Source organism: Pararge aegeria, chromosome 7, assembly GCF_905163445.1.
Source record: "Pararge aegeria chromosome 7, ilParAegt1.1, whole genome shotgun sequence".
Classification (NCBI taxonomy): domain Eukaryota; kingdom Metazoa; phylum Arthropoda; class Insecta; order Lepidoptera; family Nymphalidae; genus Pararge; species Pararge aegeria.
Window position 1 is genome coordinate 7,906,670 of NC_053186.1, and position 24,317 is coordinate 7,930,986.

Sequence of the window (24,317 nt, forward strand, 5' to 3'; positions counted from 1 at the left end):
AGTCCTACGATTTCTTTAAGAGAAGTCAAGCAAGTATAAATATTTTAATCACACAACGCTCCTGCAAGCTGCAATCGAATATAAGTGAGAGACATCATGCTGTGTTATGTTCTTCTGGTATTTATGAGTTAGAAACGGCCAAGGTAAATAATTAATATTGACGAATAAAGTGTTTAAACTTGGCACTTCTTCTTCAACCGATTTCAGTTGCTACCCTATGTTTTGTTATATTGTCCTGGTACTTGTGAGTTAGAAACGGCCAACTTAAATTTGGAGCTTTAAATTAAATCGAAATCATTGTTATGAGTCCGTGCGACAGACACGCCTATTATGTTCAACCCGAAGAATCCATGATTTTTATTTGTTTCTGGTATGTATGTGTTGTTCACGGGCCCCAAAGGTAGGTTTTTCAAGTTTTGAATTTGTTAATTGAATCGCTTCTTTTAATTCCTGCTCTCTACACCTCATAAATTATCAGATAAAGCGTTATGGCAATAAGGAAATAATTTGTATAAAACCTATAAGCAAGGCAAAGATAACTTAAAATATCATGAAATCCACTGTGGGCGTGTTAACTTTTCAGCCAACTGTTTCAAAATGGTTACTAGAGTAAAAGTAAAACTAACTCTAGTATTGACTAAATAAATCGTTACTTAAAGTTTAGACACGGGGTCAGAGGATATTTATATGGGTTTTTTTATTTTTGCTGATTTTGGTTTGCTCCCACTGAGGTTAGTCCTATGATCATTCTTTATACGAAAAGGAACTCGTACAAAATTTCATGCTTCTAAATTTACTTTTTACCTAAGGCGATATACTTAGATTCTAACAGGTAACATTATTTTTATGCAATAATTTTTATTTTATTTAGGACTTCAAATTTTAAAATTGTAATTAATGAACGGGTCAACCCTTATCCCAAATAGGACGGGAAGCGTAACACGGGTAAATGCGTTTTCTATGTCGCTGCCTAATCACCTTCTAAGTTAGCCAACCATCTAGAGACGGTCGGTAATAACTAACTCCTCAGAACTCCTAATTGCCTGGTGTCGACCTCGGTTAGCCGGTTGGATTTATACGGGAGAATTTGAGGGGATTTGAATACATTTGCGATTAAGTACCTAGAATGTATAGCTAAAGTTAATAGCACATTGGCAAATAGAGCGATAAGGTATTATTTTTATAGGCAATGTATTTTTTCTTCATCTTGTTTATACGTAGACCTGTTTTTTCTATGCATAAAATAAAGTGGTATCTAACCAAGAGACATAAGATATGCATACACCGCTCGGCATGCAGTTTTAAAATCGAATGATCGAATACATTTTATTGCGCAGGCTTGGAGAAATGCAGAAGGTTTTGGCGTCCATGGGTCTTGTCAGATCTAGTAAAATCCATAGCTAACGTTGCACGAAACAACTTGATTCATTCCATCATAAAACAAGGTTCGACAAATAAGGTACTACAACTGAATGTACCTATGTTTTAGTTGGAATATTAATTATTCTCCCTATTTACCGTTACGTCAACCCACAGTTATGGTTAATTTATGCACTGCCACATCCTTATGTTATCCTGGTACAAATTATAATTTGAATGTGGGCTTCAAAGCGCTTAAACGAGCTTATAATTGCAGAACGACTCGTTACATAGAGTTCACAAATTAAATTAATTCCATTTGTCTTTCGCAGCTCAAAACTCCTCGGCTTCGTGTGCTCCCTGGTAGAATCGTGCAGCACAGTACAACAACACATGCTGCAATGCCGCGGCTTTCTAGTAATATCGCACATGTTACAACGATGCGGCAGGGACCACCTTACACCAGACACGCTCGCCTCCTTCCTACATTTAACTAAACATCTTGTGACTTGCTGCTCTCCTAATTCCGATCTGCTTTTGAAACAGGTAATTGAGTAAAAGCATCTAGAATTTAATGAACCGACATACATCCAACTAAAGGTTGTCAAGTATTGATTGGTCAATGTATGTTTAAAGCCGTACCTGAGAACCTGTTCTTAGCTCGACATCGGTTTACTGACAGAAAAACTAGTTGTTTGAAAGTATGATAAAATTGAAACATTAAACTAGCCAAACCACATATTTACTCTGCCAAATATTGCGTTCGTGTGGATAAATTGAAGTTAAATTTACTTCGGGAAACTCAGAAATATTAATTTGCGATCAAATCTCGGCCTTTTCGTAATTTCGACGCCGGAACGAATGGGGTGCCATGGTATATTGCCTCATAAATAACATGAAATTGGGCGCAAGAATTTGTAACTGCCCAGATTTTTGCCATTACCGGTATTTTAACTTTGTTATTGGTTGGAATACAGTAAGTAAAAAATTCCATTGCGTTTTATAATAGTCGTTAAATGAAGGCCTTCCATTTGCACCATCACATTGATAATAAAATCACAATAAATAGTATGATTTGTTTATTTGCATTATCAATTGAAGGAGTTCTGTAATATTAAACCTAAATAAAACTTTTTTTTTGTGTAATAGATAAGATAATATCAAATATATGAGTGACATAGTTGTAAACCATAACATGACTTTGGATTATATCTTACTGTATAATATGCAGATACACTGTTTAAATATAAGCGCCAGACAAATCTGACGTACATTATATTGTTATAATTTTCATGGTATCGAATTTATCATGATATTTTCTTGCATTGTACAAAAAAAAAATCTCATTTTATTACTTATTTTCGATGTATTGTTACAATCACTTAAGTATAGTTTACGTTGCTTTATGTTTGAATTCAGTTTCATTAAAAAAATTTTAAACGTAATAGTGTAGAAAGAAAAGAAATAGGTACAAAGGAGAATATCTTGAGGCTTATATTGTAAGAAAATTATTTACTCAAGATATTATTTAGCTCAACAGCAGCTGTGATCGGATCCCGGGGAAGATAACTTTTGAATTAGTCATTGGAGAGGAATTACCAAGAGTAGAGCCTGCGGCTTTTAATCTTGCTATTTCCGTATCTGATCTGATCTCATAATTTTCCATAACGACACAAGACAATTAAATATTAAGTTATATCTAAAAGCAGACCTTATTGTTAGGTATCATTTTTTTTTTAAGTTAAAGATGTTAATCATTTCTTTAGTATACCATAAGTGGTTAATTTTTAGCGTTACTAGTACTATATAACGCCATTTTGAAGTTGAATTCTTTTACCCCAAATGTATTTTATTTATAAGGAAACTCGGAGGACAACATTTTTTTTTTAATTCTATTCAGAAGTAAATGAACACTGGCCTTTGCCGGCCTTTTATTGCTCAGCCATATTAGCAGTATTTAATGTTTTAAATGTGTCCGACTTTTAAACCAAAAAATGTGGGTATATTTTGTATAATTTTACTATTGTACCCATTAAATTTTTTACTGTCCTTTAATAGCTGTCCTGGCGGAATAAAAATTAACATACTTATTCACACATGACTCTTAAAGTTAATTCCAATATAGCGTAGATTCCACCAATCATTTATTATATGATATCACGTTATGTATCAATAATCTGATTGGTGTATCTTTGACATCGCAGCAATGTTTGTGAAGAAGGTTGTTAATAGTGCCAATTCTGTTGTGCCTTAATCTCTAGGCTACATAACACAACTGATCTAAAATTTATGCTACTCTTCTTACAATATTCTCTATGGATAAATGAGATTAGAGATTGCTACACAGCAAAATTAGCATCAAAACCTACCTTTTCAATTGGTTTGTATGATTTTGTTCGGATGATTGTTGGCGCACGCTCTTCTTGCTTAAACACATGAACACTTACCCCTCCATTGCTCCCACGTCTTTGTTTTCAACACCACTATGATTGTTATTAAGATTGTTTTATCCTTTTTTATACCAAGCGTTGCACAATGCTTAATGGATTTCAAGTCTTGAGTGTACCGTGCCTATTTATTTTATTTTTCACAATTTCCCAATAATTATTTTATTATCAAATCTGCATAATAATTTTAATTACTGCTTTCTTTTGGTTTCATTGCTTTGGAAAACCTTACAACAATACAATTGAATATCATTTGTATATTTTAATATCATTTACCACCTATTGTATAAATGTAATTCAATATGAGCACCAATCCCTTTGTATAAACTTTTAAATATAAACAAGTATTTTTATATAGATATTAATTAGTATATAGAGAAGCGCAATGAGGATTTACGTAGTGCTTTAAATCAATTTTAAAATACAAAACAAAGTATACAATGAGTCTTAAAAAACATGTTACTTTTAGCATATAAATCAATCGTTAGGAAACGTACATAACTGCCACTTATTTTCAACTACGGATCTTTAAGCTTTCCCAAGTCAATAACAATGTACAATATAATTAGCAAATGTATATGACAGTTCCTTTGCTATTTAAATTTCAGCAGGCGGTACCTTAACCATTAAAGTTGAGATAGTGTACTATAGTAGATAATAAATGATATATATTACATACGTTACTGAGAAAAAAGGTTTCTATATTATTATGTGAATGATTTTGATTGAAACACACAATCCCAATGGGTATGAAATTACTAAGCAAGAGAGCCTACGCTATCAATCATCGGACAGCCAATAGTCTATGCTAATCCAGTATTTTTGTCAATCCTTTCTGACCTGGCAGCTCCTCGATCACATCCTCTTCAACCCGGCCCTGTGGATCCATACCCCGGCTGCCGTTCAAGCAAGGCTGTACTGTTACTTGGCAACGGACTTCCTGGCCGATGCTCACATATACGGAAGTGTTAGGCGTGTCAGTACGGTCCTACAGACTGTGCATACGCTGAAGTACTACTATTGGGTGGTGAATCCGAGAACGAAAAGTGGAATATCTCCTAAAGGGATGGGTAAGTAGGAGTTTATCATCATTACTATCGTCATGGAAGTGGTGATAGCCAAGTCCACTTTTGGGGGGACCGAGTTCACTGCTCCTCTAATTTTTGGGTTTTATGTGCGTTTTCTCCACTGATATTATCTTTTTTTTTTTTAGTTTGTTCTTAATAGGCTCCGAAACTACTTTACTGATTTTAACCATTACTACCAATAGACAGCTTAATTATCACCAAGTAGCATAGGCTATGAATCTTTAAAAAAAAAAATTGAGATCCTTAAGAACATTGCAATCCTTAAAACTGACAGTTCTAGCTGGATTTGTATTTTAACGCTGTCGAAGTCGCGGGCATCAGCAGCACTAACGGTTAATGTAAACATATTATGAAATCATGCATACCAGAGAGTTCTCCATGGTGTTCTCAAAGGCATGTGGAGTATAACAATCCGCACTTCGACAATGTGGTGGGCTACGACTGTGGGATAATTGTCGTTTTCTACCTTATTGAGTTCCCCTGCTAGGCACTGGTATTTTCTCTCTTAAGAGAGAGGGCTTATGAGCTTAGACCCATACACTTTTCTCAAGACTGCAAGTTTTTGAAGGTAGACCCGTAATATTGTTTCTATTTGCAGAGGGACCCCGACCTGCACACAAAGACATCCTAACAATCAGGGCGTACATATTGCTGTTTCTGAAACAGCTCATCATGATTGGAAACGGTGTGAAGGAAGATGAGTTACAATCGATACTCAACTATTTGACAACAATGCATGAGGTACGAAATTTTTTAAAGTGTTTTCCTAACCATCTCAATAAATTATTTAGTAATGCAAAAGTTTTTTTTGTCGGACACAAAGAAAAAGATGGGTAGCTAGGATTTTTTCACTAATATTGACTTTTTAACCAAGTAAATTGCACGGTTAATGTGAAATCGTGTTGTTTTGAATAAATCTGGTATTGTAGGTAGGAATAGAATCATTGAATTAAGGACATAGAGAATCATTCCATTTTTTATCCCATATAACCTCATATCATATAAATGGGACTGCGTCTTCCTTTTACGTAGTATCTTTCGCACTATATCATAAGAGGGAAATTAGTGATAAAGAACACACGAGCGAACCCGCAGTCAGGTTTATTTTCATATAAAATCCCTACATATCCCTGTCATGACTAACCCAAGGCAAATTAAAGTGATATCTACTTATTACGATATATTTGACTACTAATAAAAAGCCATTTATTTCTCATCACAAATGTATTAAATTTACTGATTTTAAATTCTATTTTATACAAAAATTCCAGAATGAATTTTTATTACCGTGCATTTAGTTAGCATAAGTTTCATGTTTTTCATGACATTTTCATTTGACAATTAACTAAACAAATTACGGTTCCAAGCAATGATTTACATTAATATTTTCTTTCAAAATAGCATATTGAAATCTGACTTCATATTATTGTAAGTTTTCACTTAAAGGTTGTCTGGAGGAAATCGTTTCTAAGTGATATTTTTTTATTTGTTTTTGTAAACTAAAATTTTTCAATGCGCAGAAAGAGTTTAATTTATGTAAATCTACCCGACTAATTGTATGCCGAAACCCTGATATAACGTTGTATTGAAATATCAATTTTACATCCTGAATATGTTAACAATAACAATAATGTAATAAACGTTTTTTCCTTTGTGTTCCAGGATGAAAACCTTCACGACGTGTTACAAATGTTGATCTCACTGATGTCGGAACACCCCAGCTCGATGGTACCTGCATTTGATGGAAAAGTAAACCTTTAGTTTTATTTGTTCCCCTTTATTTCTGCTTATCATTATCGCACAGTAAGAAGGCACAGGTTAACCTTCCTGGTTTTAAGCACAAACAGAGACGGGCAGGGATCTTAAAAGAAAGCATTTGTTTCACTTTTTCTGATAAATTCTCAAATTTTTACTTTGTCAGCGTTGATCCTTTAAACTTATTCACACATGGGGTTCGCACATTTGGGAATAAGCTCAAGGTAATAAAAACAATTGTTTTTGTTCATTGTTTTTCCTCATTTTCTTTTACCTTGTGATGGAATACGTGTGATATTTTAGGGTAGTTTTAGTTTTAGTAATTTTAGTATTGGTTTCAGGGTGGTGTCCGGACAATATTTAAACTCCTGGCGTCTGAAAGTCAATTAATAAGACTGCAAGCATTAAAACTCTTGGGCTTCTTCCTAAGCAGAAGCACGCACAAGTATGTATGCCTATTGAGTTTTAGAACAAGGGAAGGCTTTTTAGTTGGGGATAGGAATGCAGTATATAATATACCTACATATATTGTACTAATTGAATACATGATAAGAAAATAATTGTACATCACGAGTGTCACATTTACTGTATACATGCATGTGCGCGTGTATGTTGTATTTGTTTTAATATCTAATTATCTAGGTCTTAACCTTTTTTTGATGCTATAGTTTTACATGGCCATCAGACATCTAATATGAATACACCTTTTAATTTTTTAAATTTATTGAAATTATTATTACGTATTTTATTACCTATTTATATTTACGTAATTTTTTTTTATATTTTTTTACTGGGCAAACAAATAATAAAATCCAACACAGAAATTTTCTAAACGGGGGCTTTCATACTTTCTAGATGAATCGTAAAGTGTCTCAATTTCCCACATAACTGTTTAGTTCATTGACATTCATGTCAGCTTTTTCTCAAGGATGAAGTCAGATTATGTTTTTTCCCACTTACAAATCCTATTGCAAGTATGCGTAATTATACCTTTTATGATATGTAAACTGCATCTAATTATGAATGTAACATAAAATAAGTCTCAGTAATAATGTATAAGATGTTGTCTATCCATATTTATTATCATAACATCGTAATATTATAATTATTATTAGTTTAAAATAATGCTAATGAATTTTGCACGCCAATCTTGGCTGAATATGTAGATCATGAATTACACATAATATGGTTTTAGTTGCATATTTTATTTTTAGAACTTTCTAGTTATTTAATTGAAAACTGAAAAACCCCACCGGCACAATACTACCTTTCTAACTAGCCTTATAAAAACGATATCTGAAACCTCATATCTTAAATCATTCACGTTAAGTGATTTATGGATGCCCCTTTAGTCCTTAAAAACTGGAGGACTAAAGAGGCATCCATAAATCACTTAACGTGAATTTCATGATGTTGATGAAACGCCATCATCTTGTCTCAGGCGGTTTCTCAGTATAGTTAATACTTGTTAGCACGCGATATTTACAATTTATTGACCCCTTTTTTTCTCTTTAATGTGCGACACAATGTATAAATGCCACCTTAGTATGATAGGGTTGTTAAAAGTACTCCAAAAAACTACTATTTGCAGAAGAAAATACGATGTAATGTCGCCACACAACCTCTACACGCTTCTTGCAACTCGGCTAAGCGCTTGCGGTGAAGCCCTGGCGTTGCCTGTGTACAACGCGCTATATGAACTGCTCACGGAACATGTCGGCCAACAAATCCTGTACACCAGCCATCCGGAACCGCAACCGCATTTTCGATTGGAGAATCCAAGTAAGACCAATCATTTCACAGGCTTAGACAAATCAATAAAGAATTTTGGTTACATCAGGTAAAAGTTCAGTAGAAAATTACTGTAAAACTACTGTAATGTTATATTACGACGAACTTGGATGAAAACTTATTCCCTTGCGAACATCCGTTCTTCAAAATAGATCTAGCTCGTTGAAATCATAGATGTGTTTATCCAAAATAAGTGCTTCTTCTTAAAGAAATTTGATATCATTTATTTTATTATATATAGGGGCCGTTCGAGTAACTTCTTTACACAACTTTTTTGAAAATGTAGCTTAAAAAATTATACTGAAATATAAAGATATTCCTAGTGGAAATTAAGAAGTAAAAAATATCTAAATCGACCTTTTACTACAGCCTAGTTACTGTAGAACTAATAACCTTTAAGTTGCTATATAAAGTAAACTAACTTTGATGTTAGCGAAACTCTGATAGTGTTACTTGAAAGTCAAGTTTGTCAACTTGATAACTTGCACTATATTATTCCTATAACTTTTGTAAAGAGATGCAGTGCGGCTGGGTTCACCTTAGCGGCCGCAATCAGCTTTAGTGAGGGTTTTTTTAACACTGTTTAATTTGTTTCACTTTCCAGTGATCCTCAAAGTTGTCGCCACATTGATCCGTCAATCAAAACAAACCGAACAACTACTAGAAGTGAAGAAGCTTTTTCTGTCCGACATGACGTTACTGTGCAGTAACAATCGAGAGAATCGCCGGACGGTCTTGCAGATGTCCGTGTGGCAAGAGTGGCTCATTGCCATGGCATACATACATCCCAAGAATACGGAGGAGCAGAAGATATCTGATATGGTGTACTCGTTGTTCAGGATGTTGCTACACCATGCGATCAAACACGAGTATGGTGGATGGCGCGTCTGGGTGGATACATTGGCAATTGTGCATTCTAAGGTGGGATAACTATTATTTGTAAATAGCTTTTGCGTGCCACTTCGTACGCGTGAAATGTATAAATAAAGAGGCGCTGCGCTGGCTAGAGAGGCGCAGAGACGCTGCGCTTATGTAATTCTACCCAAAAAAAATAGGCACATTTCTCCATAGCTAATGGAAAGAAAGAAAAACTAACAAGTTATACTAAGCTTGAATCGGTGATAGCCCATTGGGTAGGACATCAATTTCACTATCGAGGGAGCGAGTTCGAATCCCAGCACGCACCTCTAACATTTCTAAGTTATGTGCGTTATTCAGCAATTAAAATACAAGTGATATTTTTATCCTTTTATTATCCCTTAACGGTGAAGGAAAATGTATATTTAATTAACGGGTTATTTTGCAGGTATCGTATGAAGAATTCAAACTACAGTTTGCGCAAATGTATGAACATTATGAACAAAGACGCGCTGATAACATCACTGACCCAGCAGAGAGACAACAGCGACCCATTTCCACTATTTCCGGTTGGGACAGACACACTGACGGACAGGCAAAGTCCAGAGTGCTACCGGATACTGACGATAGTGTAGATAGTACACCAGTGTCTATTAGAAAGTCTAACGTACTTAACCATGGAGCCCAGACAGAAATAGGTAAAGGATTGTCACTTAGGGAGGTCGAGTCATGTCGTTGTAAAAAACCTAGTGAAAGTACAGAAGACAGTCGGACTACAGTAGTGTATAGTGAAGTGTGTAAAGTGCATAGTCCCGTCAAAACCGTAACAATTAATACCGAAGTGCCCTTCGACGAAGGTTGTGATAGTAGTAATATCGAAGTCGAACACGCCATCGACGAGGAAGAACCCATTGAACAGAACAAGCTCGATGCAAATAACGAATTAGTCCAATCAATTATTGAAAATAAGCTCCTAGAAAGTTCCGAATCGGGAACCGGAACGATCGAACATGATTCTGAAAAAATTGACAAACCCTTGTCTCGACAAGGTAGCTTAGATTACATTCCTGTAAGAGACGTAGGTGACAATTTAATAAAAGACGATAACACTGACAGAAGCGAAGGACTTCCATCTAGTTTATCTGTAAGCGAAACGGCGAGCCCAGAAAGAATCGCGGATGGATTAAATATTATCACTGAAAGAGAATCTGAACTATCAGATCCGTCCGAGCTATATTTAACGCCAAGTGAAGCGACTAGTCCCAAAAAAATACAAGATAAGACTGACTCTATTCCAGATGATTCCACGGATGGCATTCCAGATGAATCAGATGATCCGAAACATATTGCGATCAATATCGTCAATGATGTATTAACAGTTGCTTTAGAGACTGTAAGGTTAAAAACAGATGACGACACAGATTCTGGTGCCATTTCTGGAGGTATTCCTTCAGAAGGAAACACACCTAATGGCCGAGAAGACTTCGAACAAGATATCGAAGATATATTAAATCAAAAGCAAGTTGCAGAAACTATTGCCAATGAGATAGTTTTAGATATTATATCGTCAGTCGTTTCTAGACCAGAAGAAGTTATCGAACAAGATGACATTCCACATAGTCCTCAACGAGTTATTCCATCTGATCACCCACACGAAGGTAATGTATTACCCCTCGACGGTGAATTTATTGTTCCATTAAAGGAAGAATCAAGTAACGAATTTACAGCCCAGGAAATTGTAAATGATGAAAATGCCAAAAATGAAAACCAAAGAGTAGAAACAAATATACCAGAGGAGCACATAGCGCAAGAAATTCCTCCAATTTCAACGATTAGTGAAAACATTTCGTTAAGTAATAAAAAGCAGCAGGAACACGAGGAGGAAAGACTCTGCGATACTGAAAGAGACAAACGACGGGTTAGTTTACCAGGCGATAGTGAAATGAAACAGGACAGCAATAGGGGTGAAGGTGTGTCCTCACAAGGAACGAATACATCAACGTCTCCTAAGCGGCCACGCAGTGCTTCGACGAGCACACAAGTGGATTCTAATCACTTTGGTAAGCAGTCTGCATAAAATTTCGCTGTTTGACTGAACTACTATAGAAAAAGAAATATGTATGAATGTTTCAAAACTATCTACCTGTAAACAGTCGTATTTGAATAGAGTAAGGATTGACTTTGTTTAAACTTTACTCGGACCTTGATGTAAAATCTAAGTTGATGCATGAATGAACTTTTCTATCTATTATACAAATAGATAGAAAAAGTAAGAAAAATGACTCAGATTGATTAATTCAAAACTTAATAATTTATTTCATTAGTATTTCCTATCATTTCTTTCGCACTTTTCGCATAAATATCATACTACTCTTTCGAAGTTTCAAAGACGGATCACAGTTTTTGAATTTTAATTTAATTGTGCACAAAGTATGCTACATAATCACTCATTACTGTTTTGTTGTACTTTCTAGAAACAAAACGTCCATCGAAATGCAGTCGACCGATGTTCTCGCCAGGACCTACCCGGCCTCCTTTCCGCATACCAGAGTTCCGCTGGTCTTACATACATCAGCGGCTGCTGTCTGATGTTCTGTTCTCGCTCGAGACGGATATACAGGTTATTATATTATTAATAAATAATTAGTAACGTTTCGAGTTCACACATTACATTCATCACATTGGTCTCATTATGAGAAAATAAATTACAATGAAAGATCTCAAATGATTGATTATTTGACTTATGGTTTTGTACAAATGTTTAAATTCTTGATTTCAACTATTAGTACTCCTTAGGTTCTGAATTATTGGCCTACTCTTAATAAATGATATATGATATTTTTAAATACAGTTTTATATCATAAATTTATTCTGAATTTATACAGGAAAACTTGAGTTGTATTTTCTTCGTGTGAACTTGAGTATCTTGTTTATTGTTCTGACACATTTCCTGTGATTTCGTCATATAATCTTGTTTTTAATAGTTTACCGAAAACTTCACTTCTCTATAATTTCAGGTGTGGCGAAGCCATTCAACTAAGTCCGTTATAGATTTCGTGAACAGTAGCGAGAATGCTATTTTCGTTGTGAACACGGTACATTTAATAAGCCAACTTGCAGACAACTTGATCATTGCTTGCGGTGGACTGTTACCATTGCTGGCTTCTGCTACATCTCCCAATGTAAGTTGTTTATTTGATTCTTCATGGTAAAAATTATACCCTTTAATGGCATTGTACTCAGGTCCGGTGAGTGGAACAGAAAGCTCCTAGTAGAATTTAGCTTGGGCAGATACAATATCTTATTGAAGATGTACCAATTAAATTATAACCAAAACGAATTTAAACATGTTATATAACTGTTTAAAAAAGATGAGAGAAGAGAGAAGATGTTAAAAATACTATGCATTGGAAAAGCTGCAGGACAATCCAGCTCTCAGAATGAGAAGCGTTTAGGCCATAGTCAGTGGCGTGCATAGAGGTTATGCACATGGTATGCAGATGATATAAAATGAAGAAAATCTTGAGTACGAGTTATAAAAAACTTAAGGTTAGGCTTTGTAAGACTTATAAAAAGCCTACCCTTAAGTATTTGTAACTGGTACTGGAGATCTTCTTCTTTTCTTTTTATATACTCTTTTATTTTATATCATTTGCACACCCTCTATGCACGCCACTGACTATGGCCTAAACGCTTCTCATTCTCGCTATGTCCACCACAGTGGCCAAATGCGGATTAGTAGACCTCGCACGCCTGTAAGAATCGCTCCCTGATTATTACATCTTAAATATTTCTCTAATTTTTCGACTGCAGAACGAATTAGACGTCATCGAGCCCACCCAAGGCATGCCAGTAGAAGTTGCAGTTACGTTCCTACAAAGGCTGGTATCCATGGCCGATGTGCTTATCTTCGCGAGTGCTCTGAACTTCGCCGAATTGGAGGCAGAGAAGAACATGTCTAGTGGAGGAATTCTGAGACAGTGTTTACGATTGGTAAGTAGTGAATCGAAAAAGATATATATGTGGCGATATATTTTAGTACGCTCTGAACATGAGATTGTGCCTTAAGCACAAAACATCTAAGCGTACCTATATAGAGCTACGCCTATATTTGTGGAAAGCTAAAGTCCTCTAAACTAGAAGTGAACCAATAAGAGCGAACTAGAAGTTTGTCGCGTAGATATTGTATTTTGTTTATGTTTACTTTAGAGTTTTAGATGTGGAATATCTTAGAAAGAACTTGTGACGGATGGAATTTAAATTCTAAGTGTAGTACGTAACTGTAACCAATTGGCAAATCTAACAAGTTTTAGACCAATAATTGAGTACAAAAGCCTGATAAACCTTCATGGTACTTAGAAGGATCGTTGACTTGGGTCAATTCCATTTGGTGTTTCGTAAATTTTGAAATAGTTATTTGACTGTTTTTTTTCTATTTAGATTCTATGTTTCTAAAATTAGTTTGAAACATTTGATTTTCTAAGTCTTCTATCATAGTATTTAGATGTTAAAACAAGTTCTAAGTTTGACTGTTTCTTTTGATAAATTCTTAAATAGGTATTAATGAATTATACTTTAGCGTTAGTTACCATATACCATTTCCTTAAGTCTATCAAATTATCACCGACGTTGCCATCATTTTCTTCATTACGAGTGCTCTTACGAGTACATTATTTGGAAATCAAAAGAGCTTTAAAAATTAAACCAGAAAAATGGTTTTAAACTTAGTATAGGGAATAAAGATCCTTTCCACCAATAAACATTTATGTAATTGTTAAGTTATTTATATATAATAATAGCAATAGAGTCTAATCTCCTAATATCGAAATTGTTGTAAGGAAAAAGAAAGCTGTAGATTATTTAATAATAACGAGCTCACCTAATATCATAAATCAGGTGTTTAATACGATTTGACTTTATATAAACCTCTTGTTACTGGCCAAATACTGTTGTAAAAGCAAATCTATAAAATAAAATGACATGTCTAAAGTTATGTCAACCTTTTCTCCATGATCTGCGTGTAAAAGGCATTATATTTTCATTTAGTCGGCAACTTTTAGTGTTTGGATTCAGGTTCTATTATTAGTGTGTATACTCCTTTGCTGGCAGGTCGGTGTCAATTTAATGTAGAATAGAATAGATCATAGTAGCGAACGTAGCGGTAGTTGTAGCGATATTTGTCGACAGGTGTGCACGTGCGCTGTGCGCAACTGTCTCGAGTGCAAAGAGAGACAACGTTGCGTCGCCACAAGAAACAACCGGAACGATTCTCCCTCACCTAAGGTACGATCCTATATAGTTATGGGCCCCTGGTACTTGACTTTGGAGGTGTGAAAAATTTACGTAGTGTTTTAAAATATTTGAATTAAGAAAACTTTTTATTTCTTAAAGTAGGTATTTTATTATCGAGATATTACGAGCAGCATAAAAACGTATCATTAGGGTCTTCTATTAAGAAGAGCTACCTGTCTTTATCTAATGCTACGGAAATGTTGCGCTTCCTAAGATAAGCGCCTAAGATACGACGCATCCTCCTAAATGTTTCTGGGCGCCTGGTATTTCACATGTAAGGTGTGAATTAATTATTATTATAATGTCATGAGAGGATTCAGAGTTAAAAAAACATACAGAAAATACATTAAAAACTAACCCTGTCTAACATATATGTACTAAAGGGAACAAAATTATCTTTAATCGTTCAAATGATGTAACTTATGAAGCCTACTAAGAGGCATATTGATGCCTCTTAGTAGGCTTCATAAGTTGTGGCTAATAGCTGTGTGGGGTTTTTGAAATTATTGCATTCAACTGCAACTTCAAATAAAACATTCAAGTTTGTTTAATGCGATATTAATCTTAATATGTTATTATCATTTGGGACATAAAATGGTGACGCTTTTTTTTATTTATAGATGTTACGGAATTATAAAACAGGAGTGCTGAAGTTTATTTGAAATACTTTAAAACTTTCACATTTTTCAGCTACCTATCCCATACCCAATTACATAACTTCATAAATTATTTTTATATATGTGTACAGAGTGTGGTGGCAAGTTTAGCGGACGCTTCAAGTCCAGTGAAAGATCCAGAGAGGCTACTACAAGACATGGACGTGAATAGGCTACGCGCTGTTATTTATAGAGATGTTGTAAGTACGTTTTTATTTAGGCATTAAATTGTCGTAGTCCGGTTAGAATGTTCTTATGTTCTATCCTTTTGTAAATATGCAGCCTCTCAACTCTGAAGCCTGTTACTTTCATTCCAATCTTGTTGATTCCAACTAACCAAATACCGCAACCAGTGTAATATTTTCTGATTTGAAATTCTAAACACACCGCTCAAGTAGTTGCTCTTACACAAGCAATTACAGTTTGTACTTTCCTACTCGGCCAGAGTCCGATACGTTTTAAATGTAATAAGTATAAGGGTCTTCTCGGACAACTATTAGATTCCTAGAGACTATTCGTCCAGTTGGCTGGACGCGACTACTTTTTTTTATAGTAATAATTGCTACAGAGCTACACTTCGCACAGCACGAAAGGAAAAACCTGACAAAAGTAGCCATCAACAACAAGTCCATCAACCCAAAGCGTCAGTGTCAAGCCTCATGTGCCTGGAATTAATATAAATATATAATATACAAATTACAGGAAGAAACAAAACAGGCGCAGTTCCTATCGCTCGCGATAGTGTACTTCATATCTGTGCTTATGGTGTCGAAGTATCGTGACATACTGGAGCCGCCCACACACACGCAACCCGAATGCGCGCGCAGAGTTCACCACACGCACGAACACCACGGTATGTAAACAAATTTTTTTTTAGAAGAATTCATTTGCGACTAAATAGATATATTTTAAGCGTTAATTTTTCAGTTTGTGTTAAGTTAGAGCTTTTCAAAAATTTTAGATTATTTATCGGGATTTCGACGAGAGTATTTTGGATTTGATGAGTTGTCTGTCAATGAGTTGCGAAATTGTGTCTGTGAAAAGCAGATAAAGGAACCGTCCGGTCGTAGGATAGTCTTGATTTATAATCTAAAGTAAGCCAAGACTAATTAATAACTCTTTAAGAAAAATCTTTAAGCATCGAGCTTAAAGATTTTTCTATTAATTAATTAGAACGCCTTAATTGTAAGGTTGAAAATGTCGAGGGTGTTGTTTTGTCTGTTTGCTGTTATAATGATACTTTGATATTTATCTGGATATTTATTTTAAATCAATGAATTTTGACTTCCTTATGGAAATGAGTAGTAACCTTATTTTTAATGGGAATGCGTTTATTTGAAAATAATTTGTATTTTTATTAATTTTTTAATAGTTTATTCGTTTTATAGCGTTTCAATAAAGAAATACTACAAATTAGGTGTAGTGTTTAATGTAATTTATGTAGATCTTTAACATAAATCATGTAGGTATTTTTGTAAATATTTCATCATTTCATATCAGGATAAACAATATATGCTATGTTCACTTATTAGACCAGTTATTTATTATTTTACGAAAACCATATTCCATCAAATAAAGAAATTATAAATTCATAATTCTGCTTCTTCAATATTACGCTTAGTTGCACCTTTAATTATAAATTAACAATATTATCACTATTCTTAGGTGAAATTTGTTAAAAGAAACTGAAATACAACTTTGTATAATACAAAGTATTTATTGGTCATCACGGTCAAAAGGAGAAAATACTCAACAATTTACAAATCGGCTTATGTACATCCCAAGCACTAAACTTTTTATGACATCACGTTCATCGCAACCGTCGGTATTGGCAATAGTGATGCCATTCTTCCCCTTAGTAACAATAATTTATTTAATAAAAAAAAGCCTATGAGAAAAAAATTAACGAGATCGAGATGACTTGTTGCATAACACCTTTTAAATTTCGGTACTGGCGGGTTTCTGACTATGTCAAGGAAGTAAAATTTCTCTTCTTTTGACCGTTACAAGGAACACGAAGAAATATTAATTGAATTTGTATATTATCTGAAGTGGTGTTTTTCCCCTTTTTTCACGCCGCTTGAAAAACGCGTCACGATTTGGGACACTGGTAAAATCTACGTTACTTTCACTGCCTACACTGCGTTATCAACATATATGCAACATGCTACATGCAAAACTGCAACACGCAACACGCAATAAACACAACACACACTGAACTTAACAAACATTTTGTATATTTGCCAACTCAACCATGACATCATATGTTTTTCACATATTTTTAACCTTTATTGTCCTTCAACGTGATGTTTCTTTATACGATATTTTATTTATTTTTGTCTTATGAAATTATGATTTAATAATTTTTTTATTTCTTGTTGCATGTTTCATATTTATGACTAACTTACCCTTCTTCTTCCATCAATCCCTTGGACATTTTTTTCACGTTGGTTTTTTATAATTTAACTCTAACGTATCATGCCATTACCTAACATTATAAATACACACCCTTTTCCTCTCTCACCCTGCTCAATACCAATACAATTTATTTTATATTTTTCTTAATTCATAACGAACTTTATGTTAATGTATTCATAATTGATTCCTTGTGTATTTTATCTATTACATTTTAAAATACATGCATCCATTTTTTTACATTTTGCCTTATTTACTTCCTTAATCCTTTTCACTGGCTTTCTTGACGTAATTCTCATGAACTCACTTTTTATTTTCCTTTTACCATATTACTGGTCTTTGCTAATTTTCTTTACTGTTGTTCCTCAATTCCATTTTTCCCATTTCTGTCCCTCTATCCTCTGATATCCTCGCGGGAACGTTACGGGATGACAGGGTCTCGGCCGCTGTTCCCGCAATGGTCGCACCACGTGTACCCTCAGTTCCTGCCGGGTGGGCATCCCGCTCACCGCCACTCGCACTGCAAGCTCGATTGCAGCCAACACGTTAATAATAATACGCACGCGCACGCACGCATCGCTAATTTCCACCGCGCGCACGCAGGTAAACCCGGCCCCGGCAAACATCCGTATTACAAATTTAAAAAATAAGACCGCGAAATCCGCTATAAAAACGAGTTTGCAAGAGTTTTAAGAACTAAAATATATTCATGGAGTTTGTGTGATACTTTTAACGACTAAACGCGTTGCAGAATATCTTTCACAGGTCTTCTTTCAATATTTTACATCATATAGGCCGACTGGATCTTTTAAAGTCAAGATATATAAAATCAAAAAGTCCGTTGAAAGTAAAATATAAATTGCGAAACACAAGTTAAGGATGTTGTGATTTTTTTATTCTAACAAGTCCAATATCCTTTTCCTACCTTCCGATATAGACCGGCTTGTTAAATACATATAGACAACAATATAATTTAAGAAATCGGTATTTTATAAAGACGTCTTCTGGTTAAAGGAAAGATTCCGATAAATTAGGAATAATAACACGTACTATAGAGGAGCTTACAAATGAGGAACTACTCAAAATTGCAGTGGCGCTTTGCTTGAAGATGGTTACTCATTTGTAATAATCCACCATTACGAATGAATATTTAGAAGGTTGTAATGCGGACGTTTTAAGTATTGCATTGTGGTCGATGTTTGCGCACATTGTTTTGTCTATAGAAACAGATATTATATTCTAGATAGAATAAAAATAGTTGTCACTTTTATTTAAATATTGTTTAAGAAAATTAAACAGATGAATTGGAATCAGAAATTGGTGATGATTTTGACTGACTTCTTAACGGAATCGCTCACTTTAAGTCAATGCAATATTTGTAGGTAATCACGGAGTTTTTCCTGAGATTTGTAAATGTATCCTCAGATCTATAGTCTCTAAAATTTCTGATGAATAAAATATATATACTTACACTACTAAAATCGAAATAAGAACATACAAACAACGAAATATGATTTACGTTTCATGTTTCTTCTAGGACACGTACTATCATTAAATCATCAAAGTTAGAATCTAGATGTTCAGCATATCGAGTCAAAACCCATTCGCATTCCACTAATAACATTTCTGTTACGACAAAACAGTGTCTATAGCACCGCTTAGGCATCGCTAACGTGTTTATTTTGTTAATATGATTTGCGTCATCATTCAGAGTTGTAGGTTTCATTAGTTCATTAATAAATGCATGAGTGTGAGGTAGTTTTAACTTTTAAAAACTGAAAATATGTTTCAATTTAGTAGGATTTCCTTGTTTTATTGCTTTTTGTAACAAAAATATTGCACTATAACAAATTATTTTTATAATACTTCGTTTTAGAGTCTAACTATATTCTTCAAAATAAAAGTAGAAGTTTTTATTTAAAAAAAAAAATAGATCTCTTTGTTATTTATTTTGAGAACAACTTAAAAAGCTTTCCCTACAGCACATTTTCGTAAAACTATAAGTAGTACTAAGGCTAAAGTGAAGTTCACGAAACTTGAAATAGTGGCAGTCGTACAGGAGGCAGAAGTCTAAGCACTAGAATTATTTCGTTTCATCTTTCGTGACCAAAACTGTAAATCTATTTTAGAAAAAAAAATTATTAACTGTCTTAAACTAGCCTAGTCTTTAGTCTTGAACCTTATAGATATAAAAGTATTTTAACCCTGTAGGAAATCAACTGCTTTGTTTAAGCTTCGTCAATGTTGTGCGAGGATTTTATGTAACAACTAATCGCGCATTTATCCGTGCCGAACTCATCTCACGCATCGAAATCTTTATATTACCCAAATAAATTGGTACCAAAATACTGCGCCGTTTCAAAAAAATTTAAACAAATAATTATAATAAAGACGTTGTGTGCGACTTGTGCGATGCGGCCGTGTGCAAGGTGATATTATTAATCAGTATTTAATATTTTAATTAGACATTTCTTTCTCTAGAACACAATGGTGATGATGTGGAGTATGCTATGATCGTAGTGGATGAAAATAACTCTACGATAAATGAGCTAGACTCCCCTTCTATGAAGGTAAGGTTTTTTATACTCTGTTTTTTGTTTGCCGTCTAGATTTTATGTGGATTCCTTAAAAGAAATGATTATCGCATGTACGAATCTGTTATTAGATAACCCATTTCTCCCATTAATTAATTCTTATAGTTAATATAGTTTTGAGTTCCCGAAGTATTAGATTATGAAAACAATTTCAGTAGATTTTATAAATGATCGTTTGCTTTAATGTAAAACGACCATGATATATGTATTTTATAGTGGCATAATATGTTATGAGTATAAAAATAGTTAATAATAGTTATGAGTATAGTTCTTACGCCCTCTAAAAATCGAACTCTTTAATGAATTCTTTGAGGATGGCCTTATATTTCAGCTAATAATGTCAGACATTGGATCCATTAATTGAAACAATATTTATCCTAGATACAACAAATCATTTAGTTTACGTTTAGATACTGAAGATAACAATATCTTTTTTGACTTTCCACCATACAGTTTACATATTGTAGTAAAGTAAAAATAGGACGATGTCAAGTTGTTCATTATCGATCGTAATTCCATAAGATGCTAAGTTTTTCTCAAGGAAAAGAATTTATTGCTATGGAAATGAAACGATCTTAAAAGCTAAACGTGTATTCTGACACAGGTTCGATATTATATTGAGTGCTTTAAGAATACATTTTCAATGATATATATATTTAAACATATTTTCGAGTATCAACCTTGCGATTGCAGTATACAGAATTCTTAATGGTAATGTATTGTTTTTAAAGATACTTAGCATGCAGTTTATATTAAATATTGAAATCAATATTACGGTACGGTAGTATAGATATCACAAAATTTTCTAAAACTAGAGATAGAAATAGGAATTTCCTTCGATGTTGTTGATGCATGTTCCCTAAAAATTACATAAACAAAACATCATAAATTATTTTTGGCGACTTTCATTTGCTACGTACATTGCCCATCATTGGTTTTCGTTTCGATACCTACGTGAGTGTGATGTCATTTACTTTGGACGCTTTATACATTCGTTCTTATTTTGCCGTCGCATTTAATTGAAAAAGGATGGGACGGAAGAGGGCGTGGCTAAGATTGAGACAACAACAGACGAAGTGAAACCGAATGCCGGTGAGAAGGCCAAGGTGGTGGAACTGGCCCTAACGCCGTGCTCTGAAAAAGAGGAGCCGCTGTTCAAGTCGAGTCTTCGAGTGAAGACTCAGCCTAAACAGAAGGTCAGTTCTGGGTTATGGGTTCGATCTGTCCTTCTATTAGTTTAATGCGATTTTCTTTCGAGTTTTGGTGGCCTTTCGGAAACTTTGGTGTTTGGTCCTCTCTAGTTTTCACTGCAATGGGGTCTTTCACTTTCATCTACTTTAATATGCATAGTTGTGTATTTTGTTAGTGATATCAATAGCATTCGACGTAATTCGGTGTGTTATTTAATTAGAACTATTTCCTATATCCTTATAATCTAAAATTATTGTTCACTGTGTAACCAAAAGTATAAAACAATAAGTAGGGGCTTTCCTAGAATACAATCATTAACAAAATTAAGGTATGTCCATTCGGAACGATAACGGTTATATGTAAAAATTAACTTTAAAAATGACGTATTACATACTAAATGAAATTTATTGTCCTGTTGTAAGCTTCCCAGCGCAAGATCAAAAACATTGTCGGGGATTACGGTCTCGGTTGTAAACCTGGTTTGTACACATTTAATTAAACACTTACTTTTAGTGTGAACACCTTCAACTGGTTCATGGAAGCCTGGTAATACAGCAGACATATTTTTTAAAATATTTAAATCTCCTTTTCTTGACGTCTTTGTCTTTTTTGTAAGACACGAAAGAAAAGTAATCAAGTTAAAGACAATATACTGAAAAGAACATGAATTATATTAGGTATTTGTTAAATCAGTATTATGGGTTTCCAAACCGCACTAAAAATTACACACGCTTGTGATACAAATGTAAAATGGATAAACACGGCGTGCAATTTATATAGGAATACACAATGTACGCTAATGCAACACTCATATCTATCACTTGATTGTAAATAGCAAATACCACTTTCGCAAAGCAGTAATAAGTAAAAGATAAATTTTGATAACTTACATGCAGTAATGTACTGTACTGTAATCCAGGAAATGGTTGCCTAAATTATCTTACATAATTTATCAGTGTTTTGGTTGCAAGAGGTAGACTTATACATTCCTGGGAACTCGCATAGTGAAATACGGAGTAATCTTTATGCGCCCCTTCACGTCCTTTCATCAGTATACCGAAAATCAATGAATCATCTGACAAGGCTCTTTCTTAAGTGAGGTGAATTGTTGCAGTCTTTGATATTATTCTGATATTAGAAAAGTCAAGGTAAGTCTGTGATGAATTTTAGAAGGATCAGCTTTGCGACTGAGCTGAAAAAAGGTAACAAACGTACAGAGACACCTAGAGAATGATAAATTATTATAATCACCTCTGCGTTTCAAAGCTATAAGGCTGCTTAGTAATGGTATGTACTGATATTGCATGTATTACGCTTTGCTTGCTTTTCCACCTTTATTTAGTTTGCATGTTATCACCTTTTGAACTTTATCAGAAAAGTTGTATCAAAACTCCTTACAATTATTAAGATCCTTCGAATAAAAGATATTTAAACTCGTCCATGGATATTCATATAGAGAAAGTTATCTTTAATAGCATGGACAAGCATTTATTTCCATAGACGAGTGAGGTAAATATATAGTTAACTAAACTAATCAAGTGGAGCTCGATAAACGCATTTTCTGTTTAAGTTCTATGCTTTTTTACTCTCTTCAATATGTTTCAGGCGTTTTAAATTATATCCATTTTTAATAAATCCTCTGTAGTGATTTTCTATCTATCTTTTTTTATATATATGAGTAAGTGGAATAGTCTGTAATAACAATTTATCTCAAAGGTTCAGTTGTAGTGCAAAAGTTTTGTTTTCTTTTAATATAACATTTGAAATATTCTAAAAAGTAATATCACAAATAACTTAAAGATTAAAAAACGTCCAATAAATAATTATCTTTAAAAAGAAAATCAATTCAAATCAATTCTAAATCATCGTTACAAAAAAAGAAATTTATATTAAAGAACCAGATTTCTTTTATAAATTAACCACATAAAATCTGTAAAATTACCAGAGCGTGGACTCAATTGAAGACGCAGGCTCCTTCCATCTGAACTCAACTGAAACTACGAATAATGACCCCGAGACATCCAGCGAGATCGCTCTGGATGACAATAAACATCCTGTAAGTGATTTCTAATACGTCTTCTTTGCTTTGTTCTTTTCTATTCTACAAAATTTTTGTTGTTACTTTGGAGATATTATTTTCTGACTCAGTAACCTAACGGGGATCCATCCCTTAGATCCTTCACTAGAAGTTGCTAGTCAGTCCTATTTGCCATCTATTTGCGCCTATTGGCTCTTTCAAGGTCACTCAAGGGTTTATAAGCTTGCTTAACCAGGCAATACCTGAGATTCAACAGTCTTTTCTATTAAAAAATCTGAGTGTACCATTTTTAATTTACGTTCCTCTTACTTGCACTTCTGTTATTCAAGCAAGTAAAGTTCTAAAGTAAGTGTATAAATTAATTTCGGATGAAAAAATTTACCAAGATAAATTAGTATGTATTTGTCTAATTTTTTTCCATCTGCAGGGTACAATGTATTGTGGTGAATATGAATGTATGAATTTTATGTTCTGCATATTGTAGGTAAGTAACGACGATTCATGGACCGATGTAAACCTGAACGAGGACGGCGAGCGAGGTCCCGCCACCATCACTGGCAGGACGAGAGACCACGAAGGACATTTACATGAAGGTACACGATAAACTAAAATTGATATAAGAAAAGAGGAAGACCAAAAACACGAGTAACAGTAGGCCAAATTACAAATCAATCTGATCTGTGTCAGTTATTAAGGCACTTTTATCCTGTAGGAAGTAAGCTGATAATCTTTAAACGATTGAACAAATGTTTGTAAATTATAGCTAAAAACTATCATGATCACGTCAGTTCAAACAGAAAAAAACGCATCAAAATCCGAGATGCACGCAGATA

At 34.1% G+C, this 24,317-nt stretch overlaps 1 protein-coding gene across 5 annotated transcripts in view; it reads left to right on the forward strand.

The window, feature by feature from the left end:
* Nucleotides 1-24,317, forward strand: part of LOC120624859 (neurobeachin) — a 619,299-nt gene that overhangs the window by 365,514 nt on the left and 229,468 nt on the right. For 3 of the 5 annotated variants that reach the window (XM_039891595.1, XM_039891599.1, XM_039891598.1), the window contains exons 13-31: nucleotides 1,692-1,905; nucleotides 4,654-4,876; nucleotides 5,493-5,635; nucleotides 6,557-6,643; nucleotides 6,991-7,094; nucleotides 8,241-8,431; nucleotides 9,045-9,361; nucleotides 9,747-11,358; nucleotides 11,773-11,918; nucleotides 12,316-12,480; nucleotides 13,112-13,291; nucleotides 14,486-14,581; nucleotides 15,339-15,446; nucleotides 15,949-16,099; nucleotides 18,097-18,264; nucleotides 20,143-20,231; nucleotides 21,284-21,451; nucleotides 23,392-23,502; nucleotides 23,969-24,077. In XM_039891595.1, coding sequence (XP_039747529.1) covers nucleotides 1,692-1,905; nucleotides 4,654-4,876; nucleotides 5,493-5,635; nucleotides 6,557-6,643; nucleotides 6,991-7,094; nucleotides 8,241-8,431; nucleotides 9,045-9,361; nucleotides 9,747-11,358; nucleotides 11,773-11,918; nucleotides 12,316-12,480; nucleotides 13,112-13,291; nucleotides 14,486-14,581; nucleotides 15,339-15,446; nucleotides 15,949-16,099; nucleotides 18,097-18,264; nucleotides 20,143-20,231; nucleotides 21,284-21,451; nucleotides 23,392-23,502; nucleotides 23,969-24,077 — 4,382 coding nt within the window. The remainder of the gene's footprint in view (nucleotides 1-1,691; nucleotides 1,906-4,653; nucleotides 4,877-5,492; nucleotides 5,636-6,556; nucleotides 6,644-6,990; nucleotides 7,095-8,240; nucleotides 8,432-9,044; nucleotides 9,362-9,746; nucleotides 11,359-11,772; nucleotides 11,919-12,315; nucleotides 12,481-13,111; nucleotides 13,292-14,485; nucleotides 14,582-15,338; nucleotides 15,447-15,948; nucleotides 16,100-18,096; nucleotides 18,265-20,142; nucleotides 20,232-21,283; nucleotides 21,452-23,391; nucleotides 23,503-23,968; nucleotides 24,078-24,317) is intronic. The other 2 variants (XM_039891597.1, XM_039891596.1) reach the window with 2 other exon arrangements.